At 38.8% G+C, this 17,812-nt stretch overlaps 1 protein-coding gene across 6 annotated transcripts in view; it reads left to right on the top strand.

Annotated features, from left to right (window-relative positions):
• Positions 1-17,812, top strand: part of ACVR1 (activin A receptor type 1) — a 123,858-nt gene that overhangs the window by 63,027 nt on the left and 43,019 nt on the right. For all 6 annotated transcript variants that reach the window (XM_023756105.1, XM_023756103.1, XM_014457986.2 and 3 more), the window contains one exon: positions 9,109-9,182. In XM_023756105.1, coding sequence (XP_023611873.1) covers positions 9,116-9,182 — 67 coding nt within the window. In that variant the 5' untranslated portion in view covers positions 9,109-9,115. Of the gene's footprint in view, positions 1-9,108; positions 9,183-17,812 lie in introns of those variants that run through there.

Consider the following 17,812-nt stretch of genomic DNA (forward strand, 5'->3'; position numbering starts at 1 on the left):
CGGATATCAGGCTCCTTCCTACCAGTAGGTTAAAAAAATGGTTCCAGCCACAGTTTGAAAACTGGAGGGCAAGGAGTGAGCCCCAAGCTGCCGAGGAGAATATCACCAAACAGCTGGGAGATGATGGGGTCCTATCAGTTGAAACAAAGCAGGAGAGCCATGGCTATTTGATACGGAGGGAATGAAGTGGAAAACGAGGAACAGTTTCCATGTAGTCAAGCGTGTAGAAATAAAACCCGCCTTGAGATACCAGTAAGGCATGGAGTGGGTGACCAAAACATTGGAATCTCAGAAGCTTAGCGTAGTTAATAGTAATATCTATGTATCTGGTAGTGTAGTAAAGTCACTTTCATTCTGTAGACAATTAAAGTACATTTACTGGGGATTCAAGGTTTCTTACATGGCAGCCTAACTTAAATCGTTCACTTGCTTTCTCATTCAGTTAAGCCTGATCTCCCCCCAGCCCTTCACAGATAAAATCAGTCTTTCCCTCTCCTTTCCAAACCATGTCTTGTCACAGCTGGAATGTTTGCAGTGTAACTCTTTCAGTCAAAACCTTTTTTCCCTCTGAAATAATCTGTAATTAGTTCCTCTAACTACGGGATGAACCGATCCAGGGGCTGGATTTCAGTTCTATAGGACTTGTCCAAGAAGCTATTTGTATTCATCTATCACCAAAGATCAAATTACATGCTAATATTCTGAAAGTAACACCCACCGGAACCCTCCAGCAGCAGTGAAGTCTATATAAAACCGAGCCCTGGCAACTTGCACATCACCAGTTCAGACAGAGTGTGGTGTTAAAAATATTTCACAGGTCATTTGTGAACTGGAGAAAAGACCCTGACTTAACTTATATGGTATGATGGCTTCGGTTTAGCCTTTCTTTGCAGCTATAACTGACAGCCCATGTCATTTTCACCCCTGTTAAGGCCCAGGTAGTGTGGAGCAAGCTGCCCTTGGTCTGTGTCTGTCTGTCTGTCTGTCTGTCTCTCTCTCTCCCTCTCTCTCTCTCTCTCTCTCTCTCTCTCTCTCTCCCTTTGAGCATAGAAGAGGCATAACTGTTCTCACATAATGGCTGATTTTTGTCCCACTTGGAGGTGGTTATTGTAAGTATACCTTCCCTCAAAGTTTCCTGTCTAGAATTTGTCTTACTGGATCTAACTTTGTTCTAAAATGTGCCTGACATACACTAATTTCTGTTTTTATTTTCAGATGTGAGTTATTAGAGAACTGAAATGTGGGGGTGGGGGATGTGATATAGAAATGCTGTATTGTCAAGGTGGTTTATTTTTTCTCCACACCAAGATCTTTTCAGAGTTGATGAAATTAATTTTGAATTTAGAGAATGGAAAGAGGTCATGATTAAAAAGTGACCCAAATAACCATGAGTAAAGATTGTTTTCTAAGATGAAAATCAGGTGGTTAAAGTGAATGTGCTGAGGCGTGGAGAAAATGTTAAGGATGACAAAAGCAGACGCAAGCAGCTGAACTAGTGTCGCGAAGGTGTGAGAGTGGTGGTTGGTTAAGAGCTGAACTCTGATTACTTCTACCCACCCACTGAAAATTCTACCCCCTGAAAATTTTATAGATGTTCTTATGTGTAAAACGAGGTGAATATGAATATTTATTTTAGAGCATTTTGGGGAGAGATTGAATGATATGGTACACATGATCCCTAAGCATAATGCCTGGCTGGTTAGTAAGTGCTGCTACCTTTAGGGTGATAAGGATGTATTTTTGACAGATAACTAGGAGAAAGCAGAATTACTCTCATTCTTTTTCTGCTTTGCCTCTATCATTGACATTTAAAGAGAATGAGGTTATGAGGTCCCACCCCGTCCCTTACTGAAGGTAGAGCATAGACTGTATAAAGAGATATAAAGAAAAAACTGTCCTGGAAGAGTAGTGACAACCCCCACCAGTGGTGAGGGACTTCAGCTGGATAGTGTCATTCAAAGCATGGATGGGTGAATGTACAACCTGTCTTTCAAGATTCTTTCTAATTCGGAGAATGTTAGATGTTGAATTAAGAGTATCAAGAAGATCCTTATTGTACGAGTAGGTACTAGTAAGTAAATTATATCTTGAACCAATGGACAAACCAAATGAGTTTAGGTTACCAGCCCTGACAAATGAATATTTGGTAGAATTTTGTGAAGGGGAAAAAATCATAGGGTTCATCTTATAACTTTTCCTTCATCTGCAATGTTATGGATAACAAGTTGTATGCTGTTCATAAGTATAGCTTTTAGAAATAGCCTTTATTTTTTGCCGTAGATAGATTATTAATTAGATTGCTTAATATGAGTACTAAAAGTTGACAATAAAAGAGCATTTATACTCTGGATTACTTTGTGACCAATATCAAAATCACTTTGTGATTTTTTGTGGGGGTAATGTATTGGAGTGTATCTGTGGTTTTATCCAGCTGTAAAATTGTGATGAGCAAAAGAAGTGCCAAACTTGGTCTCAAGCCCACACATGTTAAAAATTGAGCTAAACGCTAGCTCCTTAACTGGATATCAGTCTGATCTATAAATGGAGTTTGAAAAGTACCATGGGATTTGGAAAGCAGTTCTGTTCTGCCCTGGTGATATGCCTGTTTTTAGTAGAATTATCATGGGAATACACTATCTCCCTAGATTGTAGTCCTGAACACTGTAAGAGATGGTACTGACTTAAAGGGGGGTAACTTAGTTGAGTCAGGAGGTCCTTCTGTCTGAAGTATTAAGATCAGTTACTAGGGATATAGGGCCTTATCCAAGAGCAGAAAGGAGATTGTATATACTGCAGGCAAAAATTCATGCTCTGAACCTTTTAGATAATATTCTGTAATCCCCAGTAAGTAACCTATGTTTTTTCAGTTAGGGATTTTGGCCTTAGAACACTATATAAGGATTTGGTTGAATCTAAACGAGATGAGCAGTTGAGTTATGACAGGTTTATGTCTCATTTAAAAATATTTAGTTGTGTACATAAAATATTATTCCTATATTTAAAAAAATCTAATGTATTCTTCCTTGACCATAGATTTTGTTGACTTCCTTGATGTTAGGGAGGCTAATGAGATTTTTAAACCTGTGGAACAGTAGCATTTTTCTCAGGTAGTGGGTAAATGCTCAGCTTAAAATGTACCGTGTGGTTATCTGTATGGTAGAAGAACTGATCAAATAAAGAATAAGGTGATAGTTCTCAAAGTGTGGTCCAAGTGGAGCTCCAATGACTTCCTCAGGGGTTCCATGAGATCCTCCTTCTTTCAGTGACATATGTTCAAGGCTGGATTCGCTATATGTACTTCAACCGATACAAGATGTTATAGCAGATTGAATGAAGAATCATATATGAGAGTCCAGTTGTTTTCTATTAAGCCAAACATTATTGAGATTTGCAAAAATGCAAAACAGTGCTACTTTTTTCAGTATATTTATTTATTTACTAGATGCCCGGTGCATGAAATTCATGCACCTGAAGGGGGGGTGGAATCCCTCAGCCCAGCCTACACCCTCTTCAATCCGGAACCCCTAGAGGGATGTCCGACTGCCGGGTTAGGCCCAATCCCACAGGGACAGTCGGACATCCTTCTGACAATCCAGGACCGCTGGCTCCTAACTGCTAATGTGCCTGCCTGCCCTAATCACTCTGCCTGCCTGCCTGATCCTCCTAACTGCTCTCCCCTGCTGGCCTGATCGCCTCTAACCACCTCTGCCTCGGCCCCACCACCGTGGCTTTGTCTGGAAGGATGCCCGGAAGATCTCTGGTCTAATTAGCATATTACCCTTTTATTAGTATAGATTCGGGGGGTATAGTTGTTTTTTTAATTTATAAAAAATAAGCTAGTATGCTTATTATTTTAAAAGAAATACAATATTTTAAAAATTATCTTTTGCTTTCTAATAGAGTAAATGTTGATAGACATAGCCCACAGAGATAAGCTCCTTAGGGGCCTCAATATTTTTCAATAAAAAGATTCTGAGACCAAAATGTTTGTAAACCACTGGAGTAGGGCATCTCTGAACTGTGGAATTATTACCACTCTCTTTTTCCACTACCAGTACTTCTTTTTTTGCCAACCCACATTTTTTACTTTAACTTTTTTTTTTTTTACTTTTAAAGACAGTATTATCTTTTTAGTATATTTTAAAATTAGAAATAGATCCTTGGGGCTTAAAGTTGGGATGGTAGCATATTGATATTTCTTAATAATTAAAATATAATGAGGACATTTATTCCAGAAAATTCTGCTTTCTACATTCTTTCCCCCTTTTCCTGTCTGTATTTAATAGCTGAATGAACTGAGCAGCACAGACACTCCAGACATAGCAAAATGGCAACCAGAAAATGATGCTGATGTTTCTTCCCCAGAGATTTCTGGCAGATTTTGAGTTTTCTGTCTATAAACAATAGATTAGCTTGGGGGATGAATTTCTAACTCTTTTTTTTCCTGTTTTATATTTATGAGCCTAAATTAATATTTTAGTTTTGCTTGTACAATTATGATCTGTTAAGGGATATTTTGAGGCATGGGCTTTTCTTGGCTTTGTCACAGGAAAAAATGCCAATGGTGATTGTCTTTTAGATTTTTTTTAATAGTGAAAGGATTCTTGATTTTGAAATTTGAAGCTTGTTAACTTCTAACTTTTACTATTAACTGAACAAATTTTACAGATTAATGTTAGAGAGATGGTAAATATCTTAATCCCACCATTTCTTTGTAGGTGTATATGTGCCTATGCGTAGGAAAGGTCTGGAAGAGATTGCTGTGTCTTTAGAATTTAAATTTAAATTGAGCTCATTAATTTAGAGGAAATTCAGATTCAACAAGTATTAAATGTGCACCTCTTTGTCTCTGTTAACAATGAACAAAATAGACTATAGATTTTGCTACCATCAAGTTTACAGTCTAGTGAGGAAAGCAGATTTCCAAAAGCACACAGGTCTGAATAAGTAATTATTAATTATGATAAATGCAGTGAGTGAAAGTTAACAGTGGTATATGAGAGTGTAATGAGGGCATCTGAGGGTGTAAGCAAGCTTCTGGAAGGAAGTGACATTTAAGGTGAGACTTGAGGGATGAGTAGGAATTTGCCAGATTGGATCCTGAAAGAAGGGCCCAAGCACAGGAGTGTCTTGTACACAAAGGTCCCGAGATAGGCAGGAAGCTGGCTGCTTGCAGTGCCTGAGAAAATGGGGTGGTGAGGGGCCAGTTGTGAGAACTAAAGGTAAGGGCCTTGAGGGCAATGAATATAGAGAGGTGAGGAGAAGGCTTGCTAGGGCTTAACTGGATCTTACTGAGGTTTGACCCTGGCCTACCTCCAGTCTTCTTGGGTTTTCTCCTCTTTCTTTATAATTCTTCTCTCTAGGCTCTCTGCGTCCTAGCCTGGTGTGTGTGTGTGTGTGTGTGTGTGTGTGTGTGTGTGTGTACTTCTGAATATGTCTTATTTTTTTTTTTTTTGGTGCTTTTTTTTTATTTTTTTTTATTTTTCGCTAAAAGTATTACAAAGGGTTGAATATGTCTTAAGTCCTGAGGACACACCTTGCTTGCCCTAGCCATAGGGTCTCTATGGAAACTGACAAGCTGTGTCTATTTCCTTAAATGCTACCTGTCTCCACCCACCCCAATTCTCTCTCTGTTTCACCTCTCTCTCTCTCTCTCTCTCTCTCTCTGTTTTTTATTGGATATAACCTCCCCAGGGAAGTCCTCCACCCTTCAGGAAGTCTCAAGTTGTTTTGTTAGCACTCATGTTTAACCATGGTTTTTTTGTGTGTGTGTTTTTTTTTACATTTAATTCAGTATTTAATTATACAATCTTTTGGATGATTATTTGATTACCAACATAAACAGTAAGCTTAGTGATAGTAAGGACCATGCTTATATCTTTACTAGAGGCCTGGTGCATCTGTGCACCAGTGGGGTCCCTCAGCCTGGCCTGTGCCCTCTTGCAATCCGGGACCCCTGGGGGGATGTTGTTCTGCCGGATTCCACTCTGCTCTCACTCATCCTGGCCCCTCTGCTCCTGCTGCCGCCACCGCCACTCGGTAGCACGCTGCCATGGAGGCTGGAGAGGCTTGTGCGGCTGCAGCTGCGCTCGCCAGCTGTGAGCCTGGTGTCTGGCGCCCCTCAGTCAGCTGAGTGGCGCTCCCGCTGTGGGAGTGCACTGACCACCAGGGGGCAGCTCCTGCATTGAGCGTCTGCTCCCTGGTGATCAGTGCATATCATAGCGACCAGTGAAACAGTCGTTTGGTCGCTTAGGCTTTTATATATATAGGTTACTCTAAGTTTCTAAAGTCTAGTAAACAGTAGTCTCTCATTAGTTATGGAAGAAAGGAAAGAAGGAAGGAACGAACGAACGAAGGAGGGAAGGAAGGACTGGAATTCAAAGATAAAACTAAGATAGTCCAGTTGTTTTAAAAAGGTTTTGATAACATGTCCCATTGGTTAAAAAGTTTTTTGAGCATGCACCCTCAATATGTATGTTGGTTATAAGTTTTATGTAAAATAAAAACTATTATAAAACATACATAAAATAGAAATTTTAGATAGGTTAAAGATGAAATATTTAAAGACTGCTAATGGTGATGATATCTTATTAATGAAAATCTCAGGTCAGTGAGGATAATGTTTATTGTTTATGATACTGGATGTAAATCAATTTTTAAGTATTTTTTTATTTTGAAGTTGGGCATTCTTTTTCTTAAAAAATGTTTTTATTGATTTTAGAGAGAGGAAGGGAGAGGGACAGAGGATAGAAACATCAATGATGAGAGAGAATCATTGATCAGCTGCCTCCTGCATGCTCCCCACTGGGGATCTAGCCCACAACCTGGGCATGTGCCCTGACCCGGAATCTAACCATGACCTCCTGGTTCATGGGTCAATGCTCAATCATTGAGCCACACTGGCCAGGAGGGGAGACAACTTTATGTCAGATTCAACTGAATGTTAACTGCTTTTTTCTAGTAATGTGATTAATGAAAAACTACTTGGATGAGAGAAATCAGCTTCACATTTTCTTACTCTTCTCTACAGATTAATACCATATTTAATCTGTAGTTTCTTTAATGTTTTTAGAACCCTTCCCATTGGGGGAGGGCTCATTTCATTATAACTAGCCAATTCAACCTGTAATTCTACCTAAATGGAACCTTAAAAGGATAGTACGGGGGTGTAGTCTCCACACTTTCACATTATATCTCCCACTCTTTCTGAAAGATACCTCTTATACTAGACTGTCAACAGGGATTGTGACAGAGACCAAATAAAGGCCCAAGTTATTTATGGCTCTTTTAGATAAACACATTTAATATAAGATAATATTTTTAAAATTTATTGATTGATTGTAGAGAGAGAGACACTGATTTGTTGTTCCACTTATTTATATATTCATTGGTTGATTCTTGTATGTGCCCTGACTGGGCATCGAACCTGCAACCTTGGTGTATTGGGACAACACTCTAACCAACTGATCTACCCGGCCAGGGCTGTAAAGTAAAAATTTTTGAATGTTAATTCCACAAGTCAATGAGTTGTCTGACATGACCATTGGACACATGTACCCTTTTGGAGACAAGTGGTCTAGTGCTGGAGACAGACATAAACAATGAATTCATTCCAAGTGGTGTTAGACCACTGGGGGGTTAAAATCTGCTGACAGAGAGGTATTCCACCTAGTGTTTGCCTTTTGAGCTAGATTATGAATGCAGGAGGAGGCAATTGGGTAGGAGAGGGGTGGAGGAGGAGACTCAGGGCATTGGAGGCAGACGGAACCAACACAATGTTCATGTTCATGATGTGCTGTTGGAGGAATCTGGTTGTGAGGGCCAAGATGAGGTAGTTTGTATGTCGCAAATAAGGGCTCACTATTGACAAGATCTACGTGAGCATGGAAATAATAACAGCAGTAAAAAGGGGCTCACTCAAATTTCATGTTCTTTTAGTATAAAAGGAAGGTACATAAACACATCTCCTTTACTCCCCTTCCTCATCTTGTTAATAGAGAAGGGGTAGGTTGAAATACAATTATGAACAAATTCGAATGAAGGCTGGTAACAGAGGATGGAGGTGTAGGGAATGAACAATCAGACTACCAACCTCAGAATGTGATCTTAAGAAGATGAATCAGGTATCCACTCTAAACTGCTTACATAGCAACAGGCTTTTGCTCTTTGCTTTGAAGCTGTAAGAGTGAGATAGCACATTAACCTATTTATTAAAGAACTTTACCCATTTTCTTCTTTTTTTTTTACCATCCAGAAAATCACAACTAGACAAAGGTTTAAAATTTTAAAAAATTATTTCTTGTAATAAAGAACTCATATAACCAAACAGTCATCATATTCCTGAAACTTCTCAAGTTTATTCAAATGGAAAAGTTCTCTTTTGTAGTCTTTTACCCCATAACATTGATCTTTTGCCAATGTAGTTTCAGGGCAGTATCAACTGGAAATTTTTATCAGGTACCTTGTTTTCTCTCAGTTATAGTTTTACATATTACACATTTACACGATTTCTTCCTGTCTTGGTTATGTCTGTCCTCTGTTAAATTTGAGGTTGATAAAGGAAAGCACTGTTTTGGTATAGATGAGGGATATGTTGTAGGTTTGCTTTTTTCCCCTTGGGGCAGTATGAAGAGCAAGGAGAAGTAAGGCTCAAACACAGTAATTTGGCTTGAATGATTCAGTCACTTAATCTTTATCATATTGTAAGAGCAGTCTATTCATGCTTCTCAGAGGTTTTAATTTAATGCCAATTCTGCATTCAATAGGGTAAGATAAAATTCAAATCTAAGGTCCTTTGGGAATGCCTAGCCTTATATAGCTGAGAACTTTTCCTGCCCCTGTTGAGTTCTTTGTAAGAGGGTAGACTCAGAGAAAATCACCTTAGAGTGGCCACCAGCAGGAGGTACATCTGATTAACTTCTTAAGATGATTTGTTTAGATCTATGTAAAGGGTATGTGTTTAAATATACTAAGAAATAAGGCAACATATGTGAGGGGGATTTGTAAGAAAGGCCTTGAATGGCAGTTTGAAAATGGTATGCTTAATTTAACTTGTCATCCTGCAGTTAAATTTTTTGTCTTACTTATATCTCCCTTTTTCCTCCACAGTTGTACAATGGTAGATGGAGTGATGATTCTTCCTGTGCTAATGATGATGGCTTTCCCTTCCCCAAGTATGGAAGGTAAGAGGCTCACAGCTGTTTGGGTAGCTCAAAGTGTACAGTTGTGTGCCACATGGTGACGTTTCGGTCAAGGACAGATAAATATATGCAATGGTGGTTCTATAAGATTATAATGGAGATGAAAAATTCCTATCACCTGGTGACATCATAGCCACTGAAAGGTCATAGTACAACACATTACTCACATGTTTGTGGAGATGCTGGTGTAAACAATCCTGCACTGTCAGTCGTAAAAAAGTTAGCACATACGATTATGTACGGTACATGGTACTTGATAATGATAATAAATGACACTCTGTTACTGGTTTATGAATTTACTATACTTTTTATCATTATTGTAGAGTGTACTCTTTCTACTTATTAAAAAAAAGTTTGCTGTAAAACCATATACCTTGTCTTTACCACATCTTTTCATTGCATCATTTTCTCTTTCACTTGACTTAATCTCGTATTGTTTTATACAGTAACATGCTGTACAGGCTTGTAGCCTGGGAGCAATAGGCTATACCATGTAGCCGAGTTATGTAGTAGTCTATACCATCTACGTGTGTGTGTGCATGCACTCTATGATATTTGCACAATGATGAAATCACTTAAGGATGCGTTTCTCAGAACAAATCCCCATCTGCAAGTGGTGCATGAATGTTCTGTGTATGGTTTGGCTTACTGTAAACAAGTTTGTTTGTTCTTAATCCTATCAGATTTAGCACTCCTCTCCTCCCTCCCTTTATTATTACTTTTTAAAGTTGTTTTTTATGTTCAGAGCAAAATTGAAAGGGATGAACAGAGATTTCTCATACCCCTACACCTCCACATGCATAGTCTCTCCCATTATTAATATCCTCCATTAAAGTGGTACATTTGTTATAATTGATGAACCTATATTGATACATTATAATCACCCAAAGTCCATAGTCTACATTAGGGTTCACTCTTGGTGGTGTACATTCTATGGGTTTGGACAGATGTATAACGACATGGACCCACCATTATAGTATCATACAGACTATTTCACTGCTCTAAGAATTTTCTGTGCTCCGCCTGTTCATCCCTTTCCCCTGCTACCCTTAAGCACTAGCAACCACTGATCTTTTTACAGCCTCCATAGTTTTGCCTTTTCTAGAATGACGTATTGTTGGAATCATGCAGTGTATAGTCTTTTCAGATTGACTTCTTTAACTTACTGATAGGCATTTACTGTTCCTCCACATATTTTCATGGCTTCATTTTTTTTTTTTTTAGCACTGAATAATATTCCATTGTCCGGATGTACCAGTTTATTCATTGACCTATTAAAGAAACATCTCGGTTACTTCCAGGTTTTGGCAGTTATGAATAAAGTTGCTATGAATATTGGTATGCAAATTTTTGTGTGGAATTAGTTTTCAGCTCCTTTGGGTAAACACCAAGGATTATGATTGCGACATTGTATGGTAGAGTAGGTTTAGTTTTGTAAGAAATTACAACCTGTCTTCCATAGTAGCAGTACCATTATGCATCCCTACCAGCAATGAATGAGAGTTCTTGCTGCTCCACATCCGACCACTATTTGGCATTGGCAGCATTCTGGATTTTGGCCATTCAAATAGGAGTTGGTTTAATTTTCAATTTCCCTGAAGACATATGGTGTGGAGCATCTTTTCATGTGCTTATTTGTCATCTGTGTATCTTTTTTGATGATGTATCTGTTGAGGTCTTTGGGTCATTTTTTAAATCAGGTTGGTTGTTTTTTTATTTTTGAGTTTTTATATATTTTGGAAAATAATCCTTTATGAGATGTGCCTTTTGCATATATTTTCTCTCAGTCTTTTGCTTCTCTTCTCATTCTCTTGATATTGTCTTTCACAGAACAAAGTTTTTAATTTTAATGAAATGTCTACCTTAATTATTTTTTCATGGATTGTGCCTCTAAAAAGTTATTGCCATGCCCAAGGTCATCTAGGTTTTCTCTTGTTACCCAATAATATTACATTATGCAAGATTACATAATGTGGGTTACATTTAATTTCTGTTGGACATTGTGTTGTAAATAATTTGGGTGTCTACTAGTATAGTGTAGGTTCTGGTGCTAAGCAATGCTGTTAAAAACATTTTACTAATATTGCAGTGATTTTAATTAGTGCCAAGAGGGTATGAAATAAAGATCCTGTATGGCAAGTTTAAAGGAATTAGAGGTGTTTTAACCAGAAGAGAGGTTGGGTCCTAGGTTGAAGGGATTAATAAGAAGAAATGGGCTGGAAAGATTTGATGGGTTAACAGTAGTTCTCAGCTCAATTATATGACCTTCCCAGAGACATTTGACAATGTCTGGAGATATAACAGCCAAGTTTCTAGAAATTTTCCTTCTCTTTTTAATTACTAAACACTGATCACTACAATAAAAACTAAAGAATGTCGTGGAATGAAGTTCCTCTAAACTCTATGCCTTCAGTTCTGTGTGATATCAAGAAGTTCCTTTGGATTTCATGGATGTGGCACGGTCAAAAGAAAAAGAATGTGGAAGAGAAATTGAGGTGGGAATGTAGTATGAATAGAGAAGAAGTGGAGAAGGAATGAGGAAAAGAGAAGGGGAAAGGGCATTTATGGATCAATATTATCAACCACAACATTGGTTTCTTTTTCTTGCTTTTAGATCTTAAGTTGCCCAAAGAATCTAACAAATGTCTTTTTAATGCCACAGTAACAATCCTATATAATAAAAGCCTAATATGCTAAGTGTCCAACCGTTTGTTCAACCATTCGACCAGTCACTATGACGCGCACTGTCCACCATGGGGCAGATGCTCCAACCGGTAGGTTAGCTTGCTGCTGGGGTCTGGCCGATGGGGACTGAGCGAGACAGGGTGGACATGCCCTGGAGACTTCCCGTGGTCCCTCCCTGACCGGCCAATCTTTCCTGCGGTCCCTCCCTGGCCTCTAAAATATTTCTTCTAATTAATTTCCTTTCCATGTGCACCAATCCATGCACCAGGACTCTAGTATACAATGAAACGAGTTAGTCTGGCTGAAATGGAAACAGATTACCACTAAGGTTTTCCCATTTTATCTACCACCACCTCTAGGATGTTTACAAACAAGGAAAAGAACACACATTCTTTAGTTGCAGTAGCTTTTTATTTTATTTTTTTTAAACAGAATATCCAGTGAGTGCTACAACCTAGAGGGCTCTAATCATAATTGCAGTTGCCTTAGTCCTGTCTTCTCTCCATAACCCAACTTGTTAACTGTCAAACACATATTCTATGAAAAGACTCTTTGTTTTTGTATATTTACTAGGAATTTTTTTAAAGCCGCTGAGAACCCCTAATTGTAATACACTCTAATATACTCAACATTAGTCATAAAGCAAACGTTAAGTACAAAATACTTAACCAAAAGAGGTAAATAATAGGGCAGATACAGAAAATCTTTATACAAGCCCCATTGTCAGTGAAGAGCTTTAGACTACCAAGTTTAAAAGGAAGCAAAACTGTGTTTGATATTTACAGAGCAGCTATGATGGTCCTTATTAACTGTGCTTCATTGAAGCTGATGGCATTCTTGGGGAATAAGTAAGAAACTCATAGAGATTTTGTTCTAATATACTTTGTGTGGTAGTTACTCTTCGTTGCCTATTAAAACAACAACAACAAGCTTTTTCTCCTTTGTCTCCCAGTGACTCCCAAATGTCTCTTAAATACTGGCTAGAAATAGTTTTATCTCTTCAAATAATAGGCCCCAAACAGTGATTTTGGTAGAATTTGGCTAGTATCAGCGTACTTTAGAACGTTTCTCACATTCTATGCAATCCTAAATGCTCTGGGGCCATAAAGACCAAATAAGTTTGGAAAATACTCTTTACTATAACTGCCCCTCTGATGACTAGAAGTAATATTTAGGGACTGGTTAATATGTGTTAAATGTTGGACTAACTTCTTTGTATGCATTATTTCCCATAATCCTCATGATGACCCTAATGAGGTAGGTTTTGAGCGATGTGCTTTTGAATTGGTTAAAACTCTTGCTTAAGGCTAGAGCCAATGAAAGGTCTGATATACTTTGAGGAATAGTGTGTAGGAGTTTCAACCATTATCAGTCTTCTTCAGAATTTTGCATTTTTCTGGTACCTTAAATTAGCTACACCCACATTCACATTATATCTGGTGCACGCTAGAATCCAGCGTAATCCAGTCTGCTGGAAAGGTTGAGATGAAATCTTGTAATAGCAAATGGCGAGGCTGCTTCACCTGAGTTTGTGTTTTTCGTCTTGTCTCTCATACCACTATTCATTTTTCATGCTCATTATATATACAACTCTAGCTGCAGGAAGAGTTTTATTTGCTCTCACAGAGAAGAGCACTTGAGTCCTAATTACCCATATAGCCTTCCTTTCCCTTCCCATTAATAAGACTAATCATGCTCTAACACCGCTATTATGCCGCCAGGGAGAAGTCCATCTTTGTTCCAGCACCTCCACGTTTGGCTTTCCCGTTGTCCCTGTGAGCATTTGCAGGTGGTGACCATGACACAAGTGCTTCAAATGCAATATTGCTTCTTCAGAAATATTTCAGAGCTAAGATGACCCACATTCTATTAAATTTGTGAGCCATCGTTAGATTTTACTACACTAAAGGAGTCTGGACTTTGCAGAGTTTTGAGCAAGAGATTTTGGCCTAAATAATTTTCAGTGTTGACTTGAAAATTGGTTAATTTTTACAGATTTTAGTATTTCCAAAGCTATCAGCACTCAGACTTTCCAGCCCAATTACCCAATGAGGGGAGGACGGGGATAACTTCAATGGACTTTTTGTTAGGGACCATAAAGGTACCCCTCTTTGCCACTGGTCGGGGAAGAATAGAATAAGCCTTTCTTTGAATTTCTCATTATTGAGGATTCTGAAAGTTCTTGCAAGAAGGTGAGTGAATGTAAGAAAAATGTGTCAGTATAAATTTGTGCTCTCATTTCTCATGCTATAATTTATCCCTTTTATTCAGAACAAAATCTTTTTCATTGACTCATCATCAAATGAGACTTTTTGGGGGGAGATAATTGAGATGTACTGAGCTATTTGCCACTACTAGGACCTAAACTGTAAATATCTAATGAAACTGTACTCTTTAAAGATACTTCTTTATTGTCACATTTTCTTATCTAATAGAATGATGGTGTATTATCTGATGCAAGGTGAGTTGTGACAAAGCTTCCTTTTAGCTTTCCTTCCTGGGAAGTGTTTGTTTCTTCTGTGGGTAGTTAAACTAAAGCCACATCCAGTTTTCTCCCCCCAGTGGATCTTAGAAAATGTTCATATTCAATGCAGATTTATGTAAGAGAAAGTAGCAGTGGGGTGTGGGTAGGACTCTAAAAATTTAATCAAGTCAAGTATTGAACAGAAGGGAAGACAAATCCAGGACCCTAGCTCATTAAGTGATTTCTTTATAGTCAACAGTGAGTGGGCAGTGCAATAGCTTCTAAGCTATTTCTTTTATAAAGTTTGGCCTCAAGAGCGAAAGGATGGATGCCATTTTCTCTCTATGGAGAAGCTAGCACAGCAGGAGATTTGTAGTCATACACGCAACTGTGATACTGTGATTTATAATCATTCAGATGACCAGAATATATTTCTCAGATATATTTGGTCTTCATATTCAGAACCGAAACCCCTTGGAATTTCCTAAGTGATGGCATTTCTTGTTATGTTAATGAGATAACTTTTGGATCCCACCCACCTAAGGGGTAGGTGCCAACCATGTGGTTAGACTATTGGAACTTTTGGTCTCACTCCCTGATTTCTGGGGAAGGAAGAGGGAAATTGAGGTTGAATCAGTTGCCAATGGTCAGTGACTTAGTCAATCGTAATTATGTAATGCAGCCTCCATAAAAACCGAAAAAGGACAGTTTGTCAGTTCCTTTTTGGAAACTTTCTATGTTGGGGAACTAGATTGTTTCCGTGTGTCACCCTGGTGGGCCCTCAACTTCAGGCAGATAGAAGCTCCTTGGTTTGGGACCTTGCCCTCTGTATCTTTTCATCTGGCTATTGACTCATATCTTTTAATATCCTTTGTAGTGAATTGGTAATCTAGTGAGTATATGGGTTTTCCTGAGTTCTGTGAGCTATTCTAGCAAATTAATTGAACCCAGGGAGGGGGTGGTGGGAATCTCTGATTGAGACTGGCATCTGAAGTGGAAAGTGGTCTTGTGGGACAGAGCTCTTCACCTGTGGAATCTGATTCTGTCTCCGGATAGATAGTGCCAGGAATGAATTCTCAGATACTTTGCTGGTGTTTGAGAATTGCTTGTTGATGTGAGGCAATTCTCTCTCTCCCTCTCTCTCTCTCCCTCTCTCTCTCTCTCTCTCTCTCACACACACACACACACACACACACACACACAAATTGGGTCCAGGAACTCTTTAAGCAACTTTAACTTTTAAAAAGAAATAAACAGCAAAAGGAATAAACAGCAAGGAAAACAAAAGATATTGAAAATTAATTTCTAGCTTTCAAAACACTGCTAACTGTCCTCTGAAACTTGCCTCTGCTGCCTGCATGACCTCAGGCAAGCTTCCACAGATAATGATTATGTGAAATAGTCATAATTACTCAGATCGCATGTCAGTTCCAAAATAGTGTGAGACACAGGGCAGGGTGGCTTTCAGACTCTTCACCGTGACTCACAGTAGGAAGCATTTTAGAGTTAGATCCAGTGCCTCTACATTTAGAAACATCTTAGAGTCGGACCCGCACACGCATGAAACAAAAATTTCATGAAACAAGTAATCACTTGCTAAGTTTAAGGTCCTCTCCTATTACTTCTCTTTTTTGTTCTATTTCATTTTATTTCATTTAAAAAGAAGGAAGAAACCTTGTCTTGAACCACTAGATCGGATTTCACTACCCACAAATGGGTCGTTACCCATAGTTTTAAAAAGATTACTCCAGTCTGCTCCCAGGAGCTCACTGCCCAGAAGTCCCCACTCCCTGCAGGTGAAGGCTCTGACAGCTCACCGGTATATTTTCTGAGACAGCTGGCCTAGGACCTTTTATTTTTTCATAACTTCCTGTGGCCTGACAATCCTCTCTCTTGAAGCTGGGGATTTGACGGGAAGAGGGAAGTTTACCTTTGTGCCTTCTCAGCCTTGGTCATAACACCGCAGCAGCTGCTGCCTGTTCTAATCGGTTGAATCTGAGCTCTGCAGAGCGGTGTTTCACAGATCCATGGTAATGCTGCTTCTAATTCTTTGTTATGGGTTAGAGCAGAGCGTGGACTTTCCTAGGATCTGTGTAGGTGGGGGATGTGGGAAGGAGAGAAGGAATAAGAGGAAGAACACGGAAGTCCTCTTGGGAATGGGGTGGTGAAATTCACCTTAAAAAAACCACACACACACAACACAACTCCATATTTTTTATTCAAATGGTGATTTGGAGTATGAAATGGGCTCTTTTATTTATTTTTTTGCTGACCTTGTTTTACTTCCTGAATTCTGGTACTTACACTAAGTCTGTTTGAATGAAAAAAAAATCCAATTTATTCAGGAAAGTTATAAATTAAAAAACAGGGAAAAATGCCCACAATCCAGTGTAGAAGTTGACTTCTTTGATGAAGAACGCCACAGATGCCATATAGAGTTACACGGTCGTGGCTTCTCTTTATTTTTCCTATCATGTCCTAGTTCATGTGCTTCATAATGTCACATTTGCACAGGATTAGGGTAAATGTTTGATAGTTAAATGCTGTTGTTGCTACTCAAAGAGTGTCTTCTGAAGGGAGGGCTCTTGGTCATGCATAAGAATCAGGCCCTTTTCAGGAGAGACAAAGTCAAACACATGAGCTATTGTCTTCTTTACTGTGTCTCTCTGTGTATGTGTTACTCCACCCCTCAGGCTCTGTTACCGCTGTGGTCTGCGGAGACAGGAGCAGGGTAGTTGTGAGGAGCCATGGGAATACATGCCAAGTGAGCCCCGGAGTATGAGAGGCTGGGACTTTGTGGTGCCCATTGCTTTATTCCCAATATCTAAGACAGTGCCTGGCATGTAGTTGGTGTTCAATCAATATTTGACAGACAAATGAGTAAATGATGTTGGCTATGATAATTATTATTGTAACATAAAAAAAGATAATATTATGAGACAGGATCTGATCTGGGCTGAGGAGTTAAGAGAATACATCCTTTCAAAGCATTTATTCTGAGTTTGGGGGCAGAGACTCAGTTAAAAGACAATCTTACATTTTTTTTAAAAATTTTATTAAACTTATTGGGGTGACATAGGATCATATAGGTTTTAAGTATACAATTCTAGAATATGCCATCTGTCTACTGCACTGTGTGCCCACCACCCTAAGTCAAGTCTCTTTTCATCACCGTATATTTGACCCCCTTTACCCTCTCCTACCATGTTTTTCAAGATTTTCACGTAGATACCCAGAAGAGGCATTGCTGGGCCATATGGTAGCTCTCTTAGTTTTTTGGAGGAACCTCCATGCTAATTTTCCATAGTGGTTGTATTAATTTCCATTCCCACCAACAGTGCATGAAGGTTCCTTTTTTCTTCACAACCTCTCCAACACTTGTTATTTCTTAAGACAGTTTGTTTTAATTGATAAATCAGCATGAGTACACTGCAGGCACTGGTGATGTCAGCATAACTAGAAG

Source organism: Myotis lucifugus, unplaced genomic scaffold, assembly GCF_000147115.1.
Source record: "Myotis lucifugus unplaced genomic scaffold, Myoluc2.0 scaffold_89, whole genome shotgun sequence".
In the NCBI taxonomy this organism is placed as follows: domain Eukaryota; kingdom Metazoa; phylum Chordata; class Mammalia; order Chiroptera; family Vespertilionidae; genus Myotis; species Myotis lucifugus.